Source organism: Protomyctophum parallelum (genome assembly GCF_964188405.1).
Source record: "Protomyctophum parallelum genome assembly, chromosome: 5".
NCBI classification, from domain to species: Eukaryota; Metazoa; Chordata; class Actinopteri; order Myctophiformes; family Myctophidae; genus Protomyctophum; species Protomyctophum parallelum.
Window position 1 is genome coordinate 8487013 of NC_139702.1, and position 21544 is coordinate 8508556.

At 42.9% G+C, this 21544-nt stretch overlaps 1 protein-coding gene across 1 annotated transcript; it reads left to right on the forward strand.

The window, feature by feature from the left end:
* The first annotated feature begins 188 nt into the window (after positions 1 to 188).
* On the forward strand, positions 189 to 19590 carry LOC310859353 (sarcalumenin-like). The gene is made up of 8 exons (XM_083765841.1): positions 189 to 266; positions 7504 to 8622; positions 10865 to 10966; positions 12173 to 12268; positions 13768 to 13884; positions 15236 to 15469; positions 16596 to 16945; positions 17513 to 19590. Exons 1-8 carry the CDS (start codon positions 209 to 211, stop codon positions 18011 to 18013), a joined length of 2577 nt encoding a protein of 858 aa, XP_083621967.1. The 5' UTR covers positions 189 to 208; the 3' UTR covers positions 18014 to 19590.
* The last annotated feature ends 1954 nt before the right edge of the window (positions 19591 to 21544 follow it).

A 21544-nucleotide genomic window follows, 5' to 3' on the forward strand; every position in this document is an offset into this window, starting at 1 on the left:
TCAGATGGATGCTGTAGTTTTGCCCTGTTCTCATAACCTCTCGTCAGACAGGCAACTTGTTGGTTGACACACAATGGCTGCCATGGATGCAGCTGCTGTGGCCCCACCTCCACTGGCATGCCCTTTGACCTTTTGCGGAGAGAGTGGGGGGGGGGGGGGGGGTGTATATATATAGTGTGAGATTGGGGGAAAGTCCCTGGCAGCCAAAATGAAGGCTCTGCTGTGTGTGTGTGGGTTGTTCTCCCTGCTGGCGCTGACCACTGCAGGTAAGGACAATGTCAAATCTTTAAATGTTTATTTTGTGCTGCACATTGAGAGTTACCCTAGTTGGATCCTCGGTTATTCAAGTGGATACAATAATATTATATATACAGGTATATATCATTGCTGTCGGGCAAAAATCTCTCGCTCTCTCTTTCTCTCTCTATATATATATATATATATATATATACTGTATAGAGAGAGGGAGAGAAATTTCATAAGTGAATGCACTAGTTTGTCATACAAACCTTTGTCACACAAAAGTAATTTAAGCATGTCACATCGCAGTGCATTTTGAGCTTGTAGATCTGTTTATTTGAATCCTCAAAGTTTTGGACATGTGAGTTTTCCATCCGACAGGAATGGGAATGATGATGCTGAGGCATTCAGGCAGCAGAGGGACTATTATCAGTGATGCTATCAAACAATGTATCTGAAGCTTGGTTTTGACTGGCAACATAGTGACTTAAAGGTGGAAAGCTCAAACGTACCCAACGAGTCTATACTTTTTATACAATATTTGTGTGTGTACATTGTTAATAGTCGAGTTGAGGGCTGAATTGTCAGCATGGTATATGCATCGCAAAGTTCCAGTGCAAATAGGCAATATTTGTGTCTACACTAGTACACATTTCTGTTTTTAAAATGTATTTAATTATGTTAAATATTTGTTGATAGAGCCAATAAATGGGCACCACATTAAATGTCCATGTAAATGTAGGCATTAAAACGACTTAAAACTTCGAGATGAGAGTAAATGGTTGTCAACAAACGACAGGGGGAATAGTCATGTAATAGCTTGCAAAGAAGAAACAAAATAGGGTAACACTTTACAATAACGACCTGTTATAAAGCATTTATAAACATAAGCAGTTTGTAGATGAGTAATAATCATGAACAGACTGTTTGTTGACATCCGTAAATGTTTACCTAAACATTTATAACTATGTGAATAGTTTACTACTTACTAATACCTTACTAATAACATATAAATGATGTTTAAACATAGTTATACATGTTTAGGTAAACATTTACGGATGTCAACAATGATTGTTCATGATTATTACTCATCTACAAACGATTATAAATGTTTATAAATGCTTTATAACAGGTCGTTATTGTAAAGTGTTACCCAAAATAGAAACTAGGATATCAGGTAAACATCAAACCTAGCATCTGTCTAAACGACATGTTATCTAAATATAACATTGTTAGCATTAGTGGTCAACAGGAGGTTTGTAGGGGCTGTAAGTTGAAATGTCAGAGCAGAGGTGTGACACCAGCTGAAGGAAGCTGCCCCATGCTTATTCTTTCTTATTGCCTGGAGGAGAGAGAGAGAGAAGTGAGGATGTTGTGATGGGCCCCCAAATAATTGACAAAACACTACGATTTTAATGATAATTTAACATTAATATAAAATATATGTATACCGGTATATTATATACGGCTGTGTGGTCAGATGAATGGGCCGCAAACGCTTTAGAGGTTTTCAAGAAAGAAAAACACTGATCTAACTTATTAGAATGATTTGGACTAGATATATAGAGTCACTCTCTTTGGCCAGTTGACGGAAATCCTTTTAGTGGTCTACCAATCAAACCCAACAAAGTGAATTTAAATTGATATAAAATCAAGTATAATGCATATTGGTTATTCTTTTTTTTACTGATAAGGTTCAACCTTGTCTGACCTTGCATAGATTGTCAGTGGGCCTTTCCGGCTTCCACATAGTCAGGTGTTAGGCCTTAGCCGTAGTAACCGGATACTATGGACACCAAAACCAGGGTCTGATACTCATCGCTTTAGGAGTCACTCACTGTGAGGATTACACACTGTCAGCAGTGGCATGTACATCACGCCTACACATACTATTCCCAAACACACATGCTGTAGATGCAGTTACACACATCAAAGGTACCGTGCAGTCTGCAGACATTACACAACAGTATATTGTGCGTCTCACTCGCAACATAGTTTTACAATGGAGATCATTACACCACATTGAATGTATTCATCATGTGTCACTGTGCGTGCCGTCAGATTTCTCTCTGCCAATGTCCTCACATCTGATAATATGCTCCGCGGGCTCAACAGCCAAGCAGGCGGCGAGGGGAAGCCCCAGCTAAAACCGGGAAAGGTAGAGGATTGTGGGTGGCTAAGCTGGGACGCGTCATAGGATAGAGCCGTCTGATTGGCTCCCGGACAGGCATAGTTTTACTGAAGCCAGGGTTAAAATTAGGTTTAGGTATAGTTTTAGTTTTACTGGGGTTAGGTTTAGGCATAGTTTTACTGAGGTTAGTTTTAGGCATATTTGCAAAAACGAGAACTGTCAATCACAGCGGCTACTGCCCAATCACATCGGGGTTTGCCTAGAGTTGGGATCCATAATAACGCCCCGGGACAGTAGCCTGCGTCCGGTTGGACAGCTGAGTGCTCCTACTTCATAACAATTGAACCCGTGCATGCCTATTGTGGGCACGTCATCATAGTAGTATTTCACATAGTATTCTGTGAAAATAGGCGATCTGCAAGCTCACAACACGTTGCATCGCGACGTGTTGTGTGAGTGTGAGTTGTGAGTGTGTGATTTGTGTTGTTTTCGGCGAAGAGATTTGGTGTAGTGTAGAGTGATCAAAGGAGTGGGCCAAAGATAGAGCCCTGGGGGACACCGGTCAACAAAGTATAATAGGGATTAGGTATGAGAGTTCAGTCAGTGGTAGTGATGAAACTACATACCACTGTATGTCACTCACGCCCCGTTCCCTTCCTTTAGTCTTCCAAGTTTTAGCATGAGAAATAATCATGTAGTATATCATCGGCATGAGATAATTGAGATATGGCATTTAAAATAATGATGTACATGGTGTGACTGTTTATTTATTTTATTAGTTTGATTTGCCAAGAACATATTACAGTAGTACTACTTCACGTTCCTGTAATTTGTGCTGTGCATTTAACCCAGTGGTTTGGAGCAGTGGGTGGTGCACAGGGATCAGTCAGACTCAAGGACACTCCAACACGTTGCCAGGAGGAGCCCAAATCGAACGGGGGGACCTTCCGATTCCCAGGCGACTCCTCCGCCGCCTCCGCATGCCGCTGGTGCCCTCCTATCTTTACTAATCCATCTAATTCAGGAGAATGCTTTTAGCATAGTTCAGCTGTGTGGTCATTCATCACAGGAGCTGTCGAGTGCAGGTTCAGTTGCAGATTCAAATCTGGGGAAGAGACAATAAGATATTTTTCTGTCTATCTTAAATGACAAATAACATGATAATAGAATGTGCATATGATAAAAGATGTGCGTATGTATTGTTCTATTGGATGTGTCATTTCACATTTATCCCATTCTGACGTGTGCGAGCCATGCTTATTTGCTTGAAATTAGCTTAAACCTTAAGTGGTTTCATAATGTACTTTTGTACGTTTGGGTCCCGGGCCCCTTCCTGGAATTGTAGTGGAGTCAAGAAGAGTACAGTATTTCTCTTGAAATGTGGTGGAGTGGAAGTCATAAGTTTCCCAAAATACAAACACTCAAGTAAAGTACCTAAGACTATACCTAAGTACAGTACTCAAATGTACTTTGTTACTGTCCAGCAGTGCCCATTGCAGGGTGCATGTGCAACAACGCTGCAGCACAGTTGAGAACCCTGTCTCATGACAATCACAGGGAGGGCAGGCGTCAGTCATTCTTCATGAAAGCAGGAGTGGAATTAGCCCTCCTTCTTGTCACCCCCTGACTCATTGTGGGTCTATTTCTGTCTTTGAGGACTGACCAGCAGCACCAGCCCAGAGACATGGGGCACCTGTCCCTCTCCGTCCGTCCCTGCTGCAGTGTGCTCTGCTGGGCTTAGCTGCAACTATCACAGTGACCCCGGGGGGCAGGAGAACCACATTACACAACTAATAGCCTTCCTGCAATAAGCTTGCAGAGGAAGTTATTTGGAAGTTTGTGATAATGCCTTCTTAGATAATGTGATAATGTGATAATGCCTTCTTCTTCATAAGGCCCTGTGTGTGTGTGTGTGTGTGTGTGTGTGTGTGTGTGTGTGTGTGTGTGTGTGTGTGTGTGTGTGTGTGTGTGTGTGTGTGTGTGTGTGTGTGTGTGTGTGTGTGTGTGTGTGTGTGTGTGTGTGTGTGTGTGTGTGTGTGTGTGTGTGTGTGCGTGCGTGTGCGGGCAGACATGTGCACGTGGGTGGCGGGGCTTCTTAAAAAGCTGTTAAAAAGAGAGTTAAAAAAGTCATCATTTCCATGTGGAGATGTCTCACTTTTTGCGCACTATCCATTCCCATGATTCTAACTAAGTTAACTGTAATTTAATTTGGCTACAAATGCAGACTAAAAAGATACCTTGAACAGCCAACTAACTCTTGGCATGCAGGGTTTCAGTCTGGCGTCTTGATTTAGACTTAATACAATCATTCATCATCATCACCATATTTCACCATTTGGCAATGACTGTTGGCCAAGCCATATGCTAACTTACATGCAGATAGTGTATACTACTACAGCTATTAATTAATTCGCCATTCAAATAATTGCGTAAATTACTGTAATTGTAACTTACTTACTCATTGTTAATGTTGCTCTGGAGAAGGAAGTCTGGAGCTCTCTGCTGGAACTGTTGCCCCCGCCACTCTATTCTGGATAAGCAGTTGAAGATGGATGTAACTTAACAGGCCTGACGTCGAAATTAAAAAAAGAGAATTCTAAATCTTGACAATTTTCTGAAAGATTTGAGGCACATTTGATTTTTCAAAAATAGCAGACCTACAGGTTCATAGTGTGGCACTCGGTGCCACGCTATGAGCTTGTAGATCTGCTATTTTTCAATAGCCTGCTAAAGTATAACGTAATGCTTAAAAAACCAAAAGGGGTTCCCGCCCAAAATGGGTTACGTTTTTTCCTCATATGGAGTAGTCTGCGCCATATGGATTCCACTACTTAACTCAAGTAAAATAACAAATAAATAATACATTGAGTAAATTCCTCATTATTAATTTAACCCAGAGAACGTGAAAATGGACGTCCATTCCATCCACTTTTCACTCTTAGCTAAATGAACACTGAGGATTTTGCCGGGCAGGTACGTACATAACGGAACCTGTACAAAGTTGCTGAACATTTACTGCTTCCCCTCATTAAAAATAAGCATGACGTAAGCTCCAACCTTGTTATGTAATGTTTGTTAGCGTCAGTAACTCAACATCATCGGCACACTCAAGAGTCTTGGCTCCCCCGTGTGTTTGGGTTATGGAACGTACCATCCTGTGACACTATTTGGGCACCGTTCCAAACAGCGCAGGAAATACTTAGACCCCACCGACAGATGACTGATGATAACAAGCCCCTCGTCAGCCAATCCCTTGACACTAATCTAGATCTTTCTCTCAGGGAAGTGCACCTATGGTACGCTTAAGCCTGGCTGAAACATGTTCTATAAGTTAAGGTCTATGAGCCTCGGCCAGCACTAAATGCCAAGGGTCAGAGAAACGACTGTGGGGCTAATTTTAGAAGTCCTAATACCAAATTGATCTGTGAAATTAACACAATATCGGATACATAATGAAGTCGTTAGTAGAGCAGATACCATCTTCAGGGTGGTCTCTTCTTTGAGCTTCTCCAAGCCAATGAAAGGTGAATCTGTCATGATGATATGATTGCCCTTATGTCAAAGCTTAAGGGGAGGACATAAAAGAGAATGTCTTTTTGTCCTCTCCTTGTCCTGCTCTGCTGACCAAGCCTCGAAAACCCTCTGCTTTATAGAGGACCTTGTCTGAGTTCCTATTACAAAAGTATCCTGGTTTATCAAGCTCATACAGAACATTGGATTTTCCTAGGCCAGCTTTGTTATAATAACTATCTGACGCTCACTGATATACATGCCAAATCCAGAACAGACTATTCAGAGATAATATAATGTCCAGATCATGCATCAAAATGCATCGTTTGTTTGTGAGACAGACCAGATGGAATGGGTGGTTAAAGGCTGTGTGTTGTCAATGCTGGCAAGACGGCATCAGTAGGTGCCAGACACAGAGGTGACGAACAGCATCGTCAGACCCCAGAATAGGGAAGCGAGGCCGTCACAGAGAATGGTGGAGAAAAGGAAGAGTACATTGAGTTCTGCTATCACCAGGGACAGCCAGAGGAGTGTTAAGCTCTCGCTCCAGCCCATTGGGCCAATCATGGCCTGGGATTCTTTGCATGTGGTCTCACGCAGTGAGCCACTTATTAGACAGTGACCATTAGATTAGATACGATAGATAGATAGATAGATAGAAGCTGACATGTCAGCTACTGTACGACGTACAGCTATGACTCCACAGGCTCACCACACACAAACTACAGAAATGTCGAGGCCATAGCCTTGTGTTGCTCTTACATTATGGTTGCTCGTGTGTGTGTGTGTGTGTGTGTGTGTGTGTGTGTGTGTGTGTGTGTGTGTGTGTGTGTGTGTGTGTGTGTGTGTGTGTGTGTGTGAAAAATCAGTCAGCTGTCTGTCAATGATATGTAACTACTACTGTATACGTTTTTCAAATCAGCGTAGCCTACTGTAATATTAATATTAATATGAACTGATAAGCATGCACATATTGATCAGTGTCAATACGTAGACATTGTTGGAAGCACACTGTGGTTCTGATCATCACAAGAACAGTCTTTCTTTACTCACAATAGTGCTTTGGGACATCTCTATAATATATCACTAGTCTATATCATATGTGAGTTTTACCTCTACAGCACAGGATCCTTTTCAAGGTTTGGGCAACATGACACCATGGTCAAGCTGTCCCCACAGCTGTCCTGCTCTTCATTTAGGGAAATCTACGCAGAAATGTACATCTCTAATTAATATGCTCAGTTTGCTCACCCTCAGCAGGTCGCTGACTAAGCATTGCCATGCAAGGACGTGAAATATGAATCTATATGCTGAGACGGTGTCAAATATTTCATCTGATGTGGTCCCATCCGCGATGCGTTGTGAGCTTATTGATCGGCTATTTTCAGCATGCGGCACCCTTGTTACAACGATGTATCAAGCTTAAGTGTTCTGCAGAATGAATGATGTACGAAAGCATTAGGAGCATACAGCGAGATAAACTGTATGGATGATCACTACTGCTTTTTGATCCTGAGGTACCACATCTCATGCAAAACAACACATATTGAATGGATTGTCCTTAATGTTAGAGATGTTCAGATCAAATAAAAACAAATAGGATTTCTCTCGTCTCTTCTCAGATCTGCTAGCAGAGGATGAGGAGCCTCTGATGCATCTGCAGGTCCAGCAGAAAGAGGTGGAGCTGTTCCCTTGTGGATGTGACCCTGTGGAGGAGCATGCGAGCCAGAGCACCTCCAATGACACGCCGGCCCCTGAGGTGCCCGTGTGCCAGCCCTGTACGGCCCCTGCAGCGGCAGTGGCTGCAGCTGCAGAGGAGCAAGAAGAGCTACCTCCTCCCGTCGAGGAGGTAGCGAGCCACGAGGAAGAGGAGGCTGCTTCCCAGGAGGAGACAGTAGAAGATGGGTCACCCGAGGCAGGTGTAGAGGAGGCTGAGGAGCCCGGCATGGAAACGGCAGAGGAAGGAGTAGAGCAGGAGGAAGTCACCGGAGGCGCTGATGAGGAGCCTGCGAACGAAGAAGCCCCTGAGGAGGACACCGAGGTCGCCGAGCAGGAGGCAGTGGCAGAGGAAGAGGAGGTAGTGGCTGAGGTGGAAACAGCCGAGGTGGCAGTGGCTGAAGAGCAGGCAGCTGAGGAGGACGTCGTTGAGGAGGTCGCAGCTGAGGAGGTAGTAGCCGCAGAGGAGCTGATAAGCGCTGCTTTGGAGGAAGAAGCTGTCATAGAGTATACTGAGGAAGAGGAGGCCGCTGTCATTGAAGAAGAGGTGGCTGAACCTGAGCCAGAGGCAGAAGCTGAATCCCAGGTGCTTCCAGAGCCAGAACAGGAATCTGCAGACGCCGTGGACCCAGAACCAGAGGTGATTCTACAGTCTGAGTCAGAGGTGCCTCCCGACGCGGAAGTAATTCCAGAGCCAGAGGTGATTCCAGACGCAGAACCAGAACCAGAGGTTGTTCCAGAAGTCGAGCCGGAGCCTGCTGTGGAGGAGGCCAGTGTAGAACATGCAGAGGTGGTGGAGTCCGTTGAAGAGGCAGCCAGTGTGGTAGAGGAGACGCCTGTGGTAGAGGATACACCTGTCGCAGAGGAGGTGGCACCTGTCGTTGAGGAGGTGGCACCTGTCGTAGAGGAGGTGGCACCTGTCGTAGAGGAGGTGGCACATGTCGTAGAGGAGGTGGCACCTGTCGTAGAAGAGGTCACAGTGGAGGATGTGCCTGCAGAGGAGCCTTCTGCGATGCCACACAAAGGTACTGGGAAAGGTTAATAAAACATCACGTGAGTTAGATACATAGATGGATGTACTGTCAACTCAGATTATAGACCTGTCCAGTTGCTTTGGCAGACTGTCCCTTTGACACTGATCTTACAATCCAGTTGACCTTAAAATGCCGCCAGTAATTAAGTAGTTTGACTCCTATCAAATTTGTTCTATTTCTTGCACACTCCTGTCTACACCAGTGTTTCCCAAAGTGGGCCTGGGGACTCCCAGGGGTCCTTGAGGGAGTTCCAAGGGGGTCCCCAGCTAAATGATAGTTTGGAACCAAATGGACCCTTATGCTGTAACTCTGAGAGTGTACAAATAACGATTCCATTTGTACACTCTCAGAGTTAAATTAACATTGATTTTAAAATATAAATTGTGGGTCCCAGAGACAGAAATGTCATTACATGAGGGTCCGTAGACTAATTCATGTCAAACTGGGGGTCCTTGAAATTAAACGGGTTGATAATCACTGCTAGAGCTGTAAACATCTTCTCTTATGGGGGGTCCCTGCAATGCCTACATATCTTTTCAAATGGGTTCCGCAGGCTAATTAGTGTCAATTTGGGGGTCCTTGACATGAAAATGTTTGGGAAGCGCTGGTCTACACCACCCCCTCTCGCTCTCTCCTATCCATCTCTCTTTCTGCTCTCCCCTCTATAGATAGATAGATACTTTATTTGTCCTTTCGGAAATGTTTTGTGCACAGCAGTCATCAGGATATACATAAAACATGCAAACAAACAGATCACATACAGTACATAGACAATAAAGAAACAGTGCCAACAGAAGGCCACCAGTCATAGTTCCAAGAGGCATCACATCACACTTTATGCACGGAACTGAGACGGGGCCTCTGCTTGTTCATCAGTCCTATATTTATAGAACTGAGACGGGGCCTGCTTGTTCATCAGTCCTATATTTATAGAACTGAGACGGGGCCTGCTTGTTCATAAGTCCTATACTTATGGGAACAAACGATCTTGCAGGGAAGGTACCATGTACCGTCGCCCTGATGGTAAAAGATGGTATTGGCTGTGTAACAGGTGTGTGTTTTCCCTAGTAATAGCTTTCCCCTTCCTGAGTACCCGGGTCTCATACATTGAGGTCATACTCTCAAATCGTACCCCAGCTATTTTGCTGGACACGCTGATGATTTTATGGAGTTTGTTCTTATTAACCAATGATAATGAGCCATACCATGAAACAAAACAAAATGTCAATGCACTCTCCACAAAGGATCGATGAAAAAGTGCCATGATATTTTTTTCAACGTTTTACTGTCTCAGTCTGCGCATAAAATGCAGCCTCTGCTGACCTTTCTTGTAGATGGAATGAGTGTTGGAATTCCATGTCAGCTTGGAATCAATCGTTGTACCCAATCCACCTATCCACCCCCTCTTTCTGTGTCTCTCTCTCTCACTCTCTGTCTCTCTCTCTCTCTCTCTCTCTCTCTCTCTCTCTCTCTCTCTCTCTCTCCGTGCCATACCTCGCTGAACATGACACCATGCTTGTGGCCAAAGGGGTCATCAGGCATAATCTTTTGTACAGAAATAAGCAGACCAAAATAGAGGAGGAAACATGGAGGGACATGGTGACATACAGTAACTGTATGGTCACTGTGCTCAGCACAGATTAATTGCTAACTCAGAGCTTTCAGGAAATCAATTAGTACCCAGGGAAACATTTTGTTTGTTTTTCTATACATGTCAGCTGTGTTTTCACTCATCACCCCCCCCCCCCGGCAGCAATAATAGAATGGAACAATTCTTTGGGCAAATATATCATGAGTGACTGTGGAAACAAGCTATGTCATAGAATAACAATTGCATAGAGAGCATTGTGTGCACATCCCTTGCCTGTATTTAGGCCAGGTGCTGGATGTCAAGGCATCAAGACAAACATCAAGGAGGAAGAAGACACATCCGCACACTTGTTTCTAGAGCTCCACAAGAGACTTACTTTATTCATTTAATGGCAAGAAATGCAACTTTTCGAACCTTTAGGTCCTCATCAGGAAAATGTGCCTGATGAATAGCTATACCTAAAGGGTCGAAACGTTGCATTTCTTGCAGATGTTTCTTCTTCCTCTTAGAATATTCAATGTGTCAATTTCAGCTGTTTGTGTGAATGATGCTTTCTGCTAATCTTATTTCAATGCATGTCAGAGTAGTCTTTATTAATGGCCTCTGCAGTTGACTGACTGACTCTCTGTCCCCTCCAATCAGCACCTGTGCAGAAGAAAGGGTCCCGGCCAGCATTGAGGGACCGCTCCCACATTGACGAGACGCTGAGATTAGCTAGTGATGAGCACTCCGCAGAGTTCTCAGGTACGGAACATGGACGATACACATGTACACAAACACAACCCCACATGCCTCTAAATATTCAGAATATGTATCAATTTGTATGTATCAATTTGCAGTTCTGAGAGTGCCCAAATGTAACCAAATGGACCATACTCTCCCTGAGAGATACATTAATTTGGCATTTTGTTGTGAGGACTGCTGTAAACAAAAGAACTGGCCTCCAGCTCATGGAAAGGAAAGAAAGAAAGAATCCACATGTGTTTGTGAATGAAGGAGTGTTTGAGGCAGCCATGGGGAGTGAAGACATTTACTGAAAATTGTTTCATGATGTCCACTAGACTCGAGGTCTGGCACGTGTGTGTGTGTGTGTGTGTGTGTGTGTGTGTGTGTGTGTGTGTGTGTGTGTGTGTGTGTGTGTGTGTGTGTGTGTGTGTGTGTGTGTGTGTGTGTGTGTGTGTGTGTGTGTGTGTGTGTGTGTGTGTGTGTGTGTGTGTGTGTGTGTGTGTGTGTGTGTCACGTGTCTTGCGGCAGGTAATTAATCAGTGTAAATTTGAAAATGAAAAGCTCTTTGTTCCTAAAATCCAGATATTTTAGCATTACAGCACAGTACTGACGTGTGACAAAATCATTCAATTTATATATAGAACACACTGATTAAATCTGAAGCCTTTGTAATAAGAAAAGGCTTTTTCTGTAGTCTAAAACATATTTTGATATTGGTTCGATAAGATAACGATCAATGCATTACAAATCTGTATGATGGAATGCCAAGTGTGAGACAGAAAATAGCAGCCAGGAGAATGAGACTAGCAGGACGTACTGCCAAAGACACCAAGAGCTGCCAGCCAGCAAACTAGTGCTGTGGAACCAACACACGGGCACCGGTCACGAGGACGTCCCAGATTAACATATGTGGATGTACTCAAGAACGACGCAGGAGCGCAAAGAGACCAACGAGCTGGCCAGATGTATGGAGAACCCACCAACGATGGAGGGCTCGTCCTAGAGAGAGCATCAGCATCTGTAATATTGCCAAATAGCCTAAATAAGTCAGACATATTCACACTAGCTAACCTTGACATCTCTCTCTCTCTATCTCGCTCTGTCTCTCTCTCTCCCTCCCTCTCTCTCTCCTCCTTCCTTGATCCCCCCCCTCTCTCTTCCTCTCCCCCCTCTCTCTCTTCCTTCCTCTCCCCCCCACCCCCCCCCCCCTCTCTCTCTCTCCAGCTGCTATGAAGAAGCTGGTGAACATATACCACACAACCATCAAGCCATTGGAAGAGGTCTACAAATACAACGAACTGAGGCAACACCAGGTCACAGGTAACTCCACAAGAACTCCTCATAGAGTCACTGTACCATAAGTGAACTGCGAATGAGTTATTTTCAGTGAGCGACACTCATACAAGGGAATGATAAAACAGGCTTTAGTGTGTTGTCTTTAGTTTGTTTTAACCCAACTGGACAATGCAGGTGTCAACAAGGAAGTTGTCAGAGAAACGTTTAGGTCTGTCTGTGTCTGTCTTTACTTTGTAGTAGCCGTACCACTGTGTTGTTCTGTGCCAAACCACATAATGTACTGCGTGTATATGTAATACAATTGTTTTACAACACATGATACAGCTGTTATCCACCTTTTTCAAACCACTACATACATACTAATAAACAAATTAACCACTTAAGCCTGATTTATACTTTGGCCAGTGCCCGTTGGGCGCTGGCCTACTTGGAACGATGCAAGTTGGAAATGGATGCCCCACCCAGATATTATGTCTCTGTCCCTTTTATGCCCGACATCAGAATGATGTCAGATTTCTGTATGTGTCTCTCTGTGTCCCTTTATTCCTATATATGGAGTTCTGTGTCAGGCATGCCCAAATATGGAGTGTTGGGATGTCAGAACAGGCCAGCTTGTGGAGTTCTGTGTCAGGCATGCCCAAATATGGAGTGTTGTGAGGTCAGAACAGGCCAGCTCCATATGGACCCTGGGCAGGAGCGCTGTCCAGAGCCCGGGCAGAGGCCTTTTTGAGGCGGTTCTGGACAACTGTTGGTTGGTCCGACCAACTCGACACCGGGCACTGCACCCCCTGCGGTGGTGAAGTCGGTGGGGCGAACGGTTCTCGAGTTACGTGGATTACACACAGACAAATGTACAGACAGACGTATAGAGACTTGAAAATGTTCACCTAAAAGGATATGCCCAAAATAGGGGGAGAGTTCTTAGGATTAGCTATGGTTGTACACTGTAAATGAATCAGACCAAACATTCTGAGAAAAGCCAAATGAACATTGTACAACCCTTGGAAACAAAATGGTTTTCATCACTGGAGGGCAATGACTGTGGACTGGTATGAGTCTATTATAATGGAGCAGGAGGGAATCAGGACAGAAACTGTGAAATGTGCGCCCCCTTGTGGTACAAGATGATAGGACATTTTAGACACTGGTATCATGGTACTCAGGCCTACATACAGTATACCTGTAGTAATATCTGTTGACTCTGTCAAATTCAAGGAAAAGAGGGCGATGTTTTTCTTTATTTCTTGACGAAGGGTTTACAGATTGCTGTACATATGGCCACTGGTATTGATGTAATGTGTGTGTGTGTGTGTGTGCGTGTGCGCGTGCGTGCATGCATGCCTGCCTGCCTGCCTGCCTGCCTGCCTGCGTGCCTGCCTGCGTGCCTGCCTGCGTGCCTGCCTGCGTGCCTGCCTGCGTGCCTGCGTGCCTGCCTGTGTGCGTGCGTGCGTGCCTGCCTGTGTGCGTGCGTGCGTACATGTCTGGTCTGACTCTATCTCCTCTGTCTCTGTGTATTCTTGCAGATGGTGAGATCACCTCTAAGCCCATGGTTCTGTTTCTTGGGCCTTGGAGTGTCGGCAAGTCCTCCATGATCAACTACCTGCTGGGTCTCCATGGCACCAGCCACGAGCTCTACACGGGTAAGATACTTTTTGAGGGACGCTAGCCCCTCCATTTCATTTGTGTACTCATCACATTCAGTAGTCATTCATTTGTGAAAACAGACACGGACAAATAGCATATACAGAGTATAGGCTATTTATTGATTGATTGAATACTTTATTAACAGGCTTTGGGCCAAGCCCCTATAGGGCCTAGGCTTGTTTCCATTGTGGTCCTCTGCATAACATCGGAATCGGTCAGAATCGGTATTTGCAGATATGACCCTGCAAATAATCGTATATCGGTCATAATTTTATAATCGTGGACTCCTAATGACGATGCATGTTCACTATTCTGTTGGTTCCAAGTGTAACCCTTCCGGTTATCATGTATGTGTCATCATGTTTCATCCAGGGGTCGGTGGTGGCTCAGGGGTAGAGTGGCTGGATGGCTAACCGCAAGGTTGCCAGTTCAAACCCGGGCTCCCCCAGAGTTAAGCCAAATTCCAATACCCAATATCTCGGCCACTCGCTCACTCACACTCGCTCACTCCAGCATGGCAAATGACGGTGAAATTGGTGACCTGCCAAATATGTGACCATCTTGTTCACACAACTATTACATGGAAGTCTTTAAATACATGGCCTAAATACAGTTAGGTTTAACTCTGCTAATGAACAAACTGCAACAATTGACATTAGGACACATTTACATTATGTGATTGTCTACACGGTTGTCACATATTTCAGAAGGTCACCAATTCCACCATAACACCACCTTGCTGGAGTGACTGAGTGAGAGTGAGCGAGTAGCCGAGATTCTGGGTATTGGAATTTGGCTATAGTGTCGAAGTGTCCTTGAGCAAGACACTGAACCCCTGTGTGAAATTTGTGAATGGGTGAATGTAATGCACAATCGATGTAAAGCGCCTTGGATAAAGGCACAACATAAATGCCATTTACCATTTTATCATTCTTAATATATCAGTTAGGCAGACAGCATGAAGCAATCTACTATAGTCTTTAGTCTGTCTGACCAATAAACACATATTATTTATCATATATTTACTCAAGGAGGAAATTGTTTCACGTTTACCACCCGCGACCAAACTCTTTGTGGCTCTGCTATTTTGGACAGACAATAATTTATTGATACACAATATGAATCTTGCATATCACCGCATTGTATTGAAATGCAAGACGGCTCATAATAATAATATAGACCTTTCTACACAAAAAAGGCCCTATATGTGTCATCATAAAAAACATTTCTAGTCGTTCTCAACTTAAATCCAGCAATCAATCAAGTAATCCATACATATTATAGACCAATAATATGTCAATATAAACGATTGCCTCTGTCTCCCATGTTCCCACCTCTTTCCATCAGGTGCTGAGCCGACCACCTCTGAGTACACGGTTGTTATGCACGGCGAGAAGTTCCGCAGCATCGACGGTGTTGTCATGGCAGCAGACAGCTCGCGCTCCTTCTCGCCCCTGGAGCAGTTTGGCCAGGGCTTCCTGGAGAAGTTTGTGGGCATAGAGATGCCTCACAAGCTGCTGGAGAGAGTCACGTTTGTTGACACACCCGGCATCATTGAGAACCGCAAGCAGCAGGAGAGAGGTGGGATCACTGGAGGATGCATGGTTTAACCACATGACTCACTTGACTTAGTTAAAACGCTTTTGCTCGTCTTGTAAAATAACTTATTTATGCAGAATGTTTAACAATCATTCAACTCTTGAGAGTGTAAGATGAAACCAAATGGTCCATTTGATTTGAATTTACACTCTCAAGAGTTAAAGATCTATAAGGGTCCATTTAGTTACCAACTCTCCATCATTTAGCTGGGGACCTCCTGGAACCCCCTCAAGGACCACTGGTGGTCCCTGGACCACTGGTTGAGAGCAGCATAGCACCCTAGACATAATTTGGCCGTTGGGGAAAACTAATTGACTTAAAGCCTATACAGAATACACTTTATTAACTGGAATCCCCAGGGGTCCGTCTCCACTTTTTTGCCCTCTACACCAAATGTCTTCGCCGAAAATAGCTGTTTTACAAGCTCACGAGACACGTTGTGCCATGTTGTGAGCTTGTAGATCGACTATTTTTGCAGAATGTTCTCCTGTTTTTGCCGATTGTATCGACAAAATCTGAATTTGCTGTGAGACTTGACCTACTTTCGGAATGATGCTTTAAGTCTTAGCTTGACTTGAAAGCACAACATTGATCCGTTTTGATCCAGTAACACTCTAGAGCAATACCAAATTCACTATCACAGACCTAGTTTTGCCTCCAGCATTTGTTTGAGACTTTGGTAACTGACTGGTGAGGATAGTCGATGTTGGGGATGGGCAGGGGTATAGACCTGAGACTTCTAATCAAAATTAGGATTTTAGATTTGACTTTGACTTCTCTCAAATTACTTGAGGCTTGACCTTGACTTACTTAGAATTACTTTAGATATTGCTTGGACTTGCACTGATGAATGTGCTTGTTCCACACAAACAGCACACTCACAGTGTCTCTCTTAGTTAATAAAAAATACGGCACAGCCATAGGGTCTCTCTTAGTTTACACACACACACACACACACACACACACACACACACACACACACACACACACACACACACACACACACACACACACACACACACACACACACACACTGTACTCAACATTCATTGTCTAAACCTGACTCACATTGTCCATTGTCGGTTGTCTGCCATGTTTCCCTATGCAGGCTACCCCTACAATGAAGTGTGCCAGTGGTTCATCGACCGGGCTGACCTCATCGTCCTGGTGTTTGACCCGACCAAGCTGGATGTGGGCGCGGAGCTGGAGATGCTCTTTAAGCAGATGAAGGGCCGTGAGTCCCAGATCCGTATCATCTTCAACAAGGCCGACAGCCTGACCACCCAGAACCTGATGAGGGTGTACGGAGCCCTGTTCTGGAGCATGGCTCCCCTGATCAATGTCACAGAGCCTCCGCGTGTGTACGTCAGCTCCTTCTGGCCTCAGGACTACGCCCGAGACAGCAGCCGTGAGCTCTTCAAGAAGGAAGAGACGTCCCTGCTAGAGGACCTCAACCAGGTCTGTCTTGACTTGAGATGTTCAGCAAATTAGATGGTGATCGCTGACAGTGGGGAATACACTCAAATGTACACTCTGAGCAATTCTCTAGTACAATAGTCTAGTTGTGGCTAAATATGGTCCACATCCTGCAGAGCAGCTACACATGTTTGAATTGTGCTATGCACTGTATAATTTCAGTAAAATACATTTTCATTTTGGGCCAAAGGATTCCACTTCCATTATTATGTTGGGATCGAAATTGTATCTACATCCATCATGGCATTATCAGTGTCAGCAGCTTGAGTTATCTTATGCCATTGTAAAACTGACTGCTCCACAACCACATGATTGGATGACCATAATGTCAAATGGCTAGCTATAAGAAAAGGACATTTGTAACTTGTGAACTGGAACCCTTTCACATTAAGGACTTTGTTATATTCATCTGATCTGAGTCTCGCATATCATGCCATCTATATGTGAATATTTAAAATGATTTTTCCTAAAAGAAATTAAATACAAACAAACTAACAAAACAAATGTTATGCATTAACAATTTCTCTCTCCTTGCTCTCTCACATCCAGATGATTGAGAACCAGCTGGAGAACAAGATTGCCTTCGTCCGACAGCACGCCATCCGTGTTCGAATCCACGCCCTGCTGGTGGACCGCTACGTCCAGACCTACAACGACAAGCTGGGCTGGTTCGGCGACCCGTACGAGGTGTACCACGACATCGTCTCCGACCCGGACAAGTACTATATCTTCAAGTCCATTCTTGCCAAGACCAACATCAGCAAGTTTGACTTGCCTGACAAGGAGGTCTACCAGGACTTCTTCGGAGTCAATCCGATTGCTGGCTTCAAGCCGCTATCCTCCCAGTGCAGTTGGTTCGGCGGGTGTCTGCTTGGAAACATAGAGAAGGCCATCACGGCGCAGCTCCCAGCTCTTCTGAGCAGCGTGAACAGGACCCCGAACGTGCCCACACCCGCCAAGGCTGCTCCAGCACCTCCGCCCCCACTCCCTGGTACCTGTGAGGGCCCTGGGTGCGAAGAGAAACCCAAGAACCACTGGCGAAGGCAGTGAGATGGAGTCAAAGAGAGAAACCGAGGAGGAAAGGCGAACATTCAGTAGATGGCAGTAGCCAGAAGCTTTCTTTAGTGATGGCTCCTGACACTGTGTTTGTCTGGACTGGACATGTTGGGCTGAGAAGAGCAAAGCATATTATATGAAAGAGCACACCTGGGTCAAGCAGCATTTGCATATAAATCATACAATTTGATTCAGACTGTACAGAGTACCACTACCAGAGAGTGATTAGAGTTGATCAAATCACTGCCTGGAGCTGTCGATCATAGACACATTTTCCAGAAATAATTGTCTGCAGTGTTGTTTAAACCTCCTGGAACTTGATATTGCTTAGTAAGCCCTAACTATCTGTAACCTAAGTGAGATGCTTCAAACCATGAAAAGTATTTGCAAATACTATTTGACCCAAATGTAGTACAGGGTATGGAAAAGGAGACATGAAAGTCCATTATTTTTGGATGCAAATAAATGCAAAAACTATAAAACCAAAATCTATGAATGGAAAGGTCAGACATCCTTTATCAGCAATTATGTGAATTAAACCAAAGAATGTATATGAACCTGTTGATTTTCTTGATGTTTGCTAGTTTGTATTTTTATTTATTCACGTTTTCTCTTTAAGCATAGTGACGTGAAAAGCAGCAGTGGTTTTCTCTGAGCTCAATACTGCCACTCTAATGTCTTCTGTGTTTGTAGGTTGAACCACTAAACCTATTCAGTGAAAATAGACGATCTACAAGAGCTACAAGCTACAAGTAGATCAGGGAAAAAAGGAGGGGGCTTGACTCAGGGCAATGAAGTATATGGTTTACTCACAATGAGCTCACAGCATGAGCTATTGAGCGCACAATGCTCATGTTGTGAGCTTGTAGATCAGATACTTTTGAAATACTTTTGTTCTGTTGTGGCCACTCATGCCTGCCTCATATTTTATCTTCCCATATAAGCTACAGTGGGACTTTTTCAGAAGGTACATTTTCAAGGAGGTAGGATGTTTATTCCAAAGCTGGATCGGGCCCTTGACTAGAATGATGTTTCCATAGCTGTTTACGCAGCAATATTTTATATCTGACCATAGACTAAATAAGAGCAAAATGTGTGAAACTCTGTGAATACTGTCAATACGCCTTTATCAAATGTGTCTACAGTAACATTAATTTCTATTAGGCTACATTTTGTTTGTATTCGAAGCAAAGTGATATTTTACTTGACCAAGACTACCTGAAATACAGCAGCATGAGACTGACTGAATCCATCTGTGTCTGTAGTGTCTGTAGTACTCTTGAAGTAGATCTCATCTTTCGATCGTAACATTCAAGCCATGTAAGATTGCATTTGTAAATTTGGTGCCAGTGTGACTTTGCGCTTTCCATGTTGCTTGCCAGTTTACCTTAAAACATAGTGCTGCGTGCCGTGTGTGAGCAGTTGTTTTCAGTGCAGTGCCTGTGAGCAGTGATATAAAATGTTTCTCATACATATAGCCTACTGTATGCTCACTGCTCACTTGTGACTGTGATGTTGTGTAGGATGTTGTGCGACTTGTTGAGTAAACAATAAAAACCTCCCAGGCTGTATCCTTTAGAATGTACATTATTTGAGCATGGTTTATAGTTACAGTACCTTGAAAAATACAATGCAATTGCAAGGTTTAGGACACATTGCTTTACATCCTCAGTCATTTACATGACAGTAGCCTACATGTACAATCAGATAGGATGTGGACTCTTGTGGAAAATAGCCTATACACGAACCACCACATATTGTCATAACATAACAACAGTCCAACCATTTTCTCTGCCCTGTGTCCTCTTCAGTCCTCCCATAGTTTCTCCCAAAAACATTCTCAACTAGAACTGCACTCTGTCGAGTGCATACTTGCTTGTTGCACACTAGTAGGCCATAAATGGCCAACTAGTGCGCAAGCAGAGCGCGCAAGTACTTTCGACCGCTGTAAACTGTTAAATCTCAGTATCTCTGTGAAGGAACGTTTGAAATGTATAATCATTAGGTGTACCTACCTACTTTATGCATATAAACACCTAGTATTATTAAGTATGGTTCAAGTTTCTATCTATATAAGAAATACAGTTTTATCGATGTAGATATATTCTGGATCCCTTTTTAGTTTTTTAAAGAAAAATAAATCATTGATATGTGATGAAAAAAAAAGTATATAAACTGAATTAAAATATGTTATACAGTATAATTATTCTATAAACGGTGGAATCTCAATATCTCTGTGAAGGAACGTTTGAAATGTCTAATTATTAGGTGTAACTATTTGCTACCTATCTACTTTATGCATGTAAACACCTAGTATTATTAAGTATGGTTCAAGTTTCTATCTATATAAGAAATACAGTTTTATCGATGTAGATATATTCTAGATCCCTTTTTAGTTTTTCAAAGAAAAATAAATCATTGATATGTGATGATTTTTTTTTATATAAACTGAATTAAAATATATTATACAGTATAATTATTGTATTACTTATTGTAAATTGTCAATTGTTTTAAATGTATTTCATCTTGGACTATAGTGATATTAATACAAAATCATGATCAGAGTAATATGTGTCTCTAACTGCAATTTCTGTAATAATACTTTCACATTTGTTAAAATATACATGATCTAAAATACTTCCGTAATCTGTAGTTGGATTTGTATTTAATTGTTTAAAGCTTAATCTTGACATGTAGGTCTTTATACTTCTATCTTTCTCAGTATTATGGTCTTCATTGAAATCTCCTATTATCATAATTGCAGAAGTCGGAGATGATAGATACTTTACCATGTTTTCGAGAAATGTGTTTAATTTCGAAAGGTCTGTTTTAGGTGATCTGTACATAAGAATGATATATAGATCTTTATCTTTTACATGTATACATACGTGTTCTACTTTTTCTAATATCCTGATTTCATTTTGAATTATTTCAATGGAAATATCTTCTTTTATAGCAAACATAACTCCCCCACCTATATCTTTTTCTCTGTCATTCCTGATTGTATTGTAATTCGTGTTAATTGTTTTTAATTTAAAAGTAATGTTATTATTTTTCTTTAAGTGTGTTTCAGTAAAAGCTATTAGATCCAACATTTCGAGTTGGGAATCTGAGTTTATATCTTCTAAATGTGTTAGATAACCTCTGACGTTCAATAATCCAATTTTTAATTAATGTTTTAATGGTAATTGAGTTATCTTCCGTATATTTGGATTTTCAAGAGGTGATTGTCGTAATCGTATCATTTCTCTCTCTACATTCTTATCCACTTTGATCTTTTTAGGATTAAAGTCAAGTATATATAGATCTTTTATCCTTTTCACTCTACTGAATGCTACATAGGCTTGTCCCGGGTTAAAATGTGAGCCCTTCATAGATACGACAATCTCTTGTATAGTTAAACCTTGAACCTTATGAATAGTTAATCCCCAAGCTAATGTCAACGGGAATTGAAACCTATTTGTTGATCCTGTTCTTCTGCCTCCATGGAAAATGATAGCTTCATCATCCTTCATGTCTGTAGAT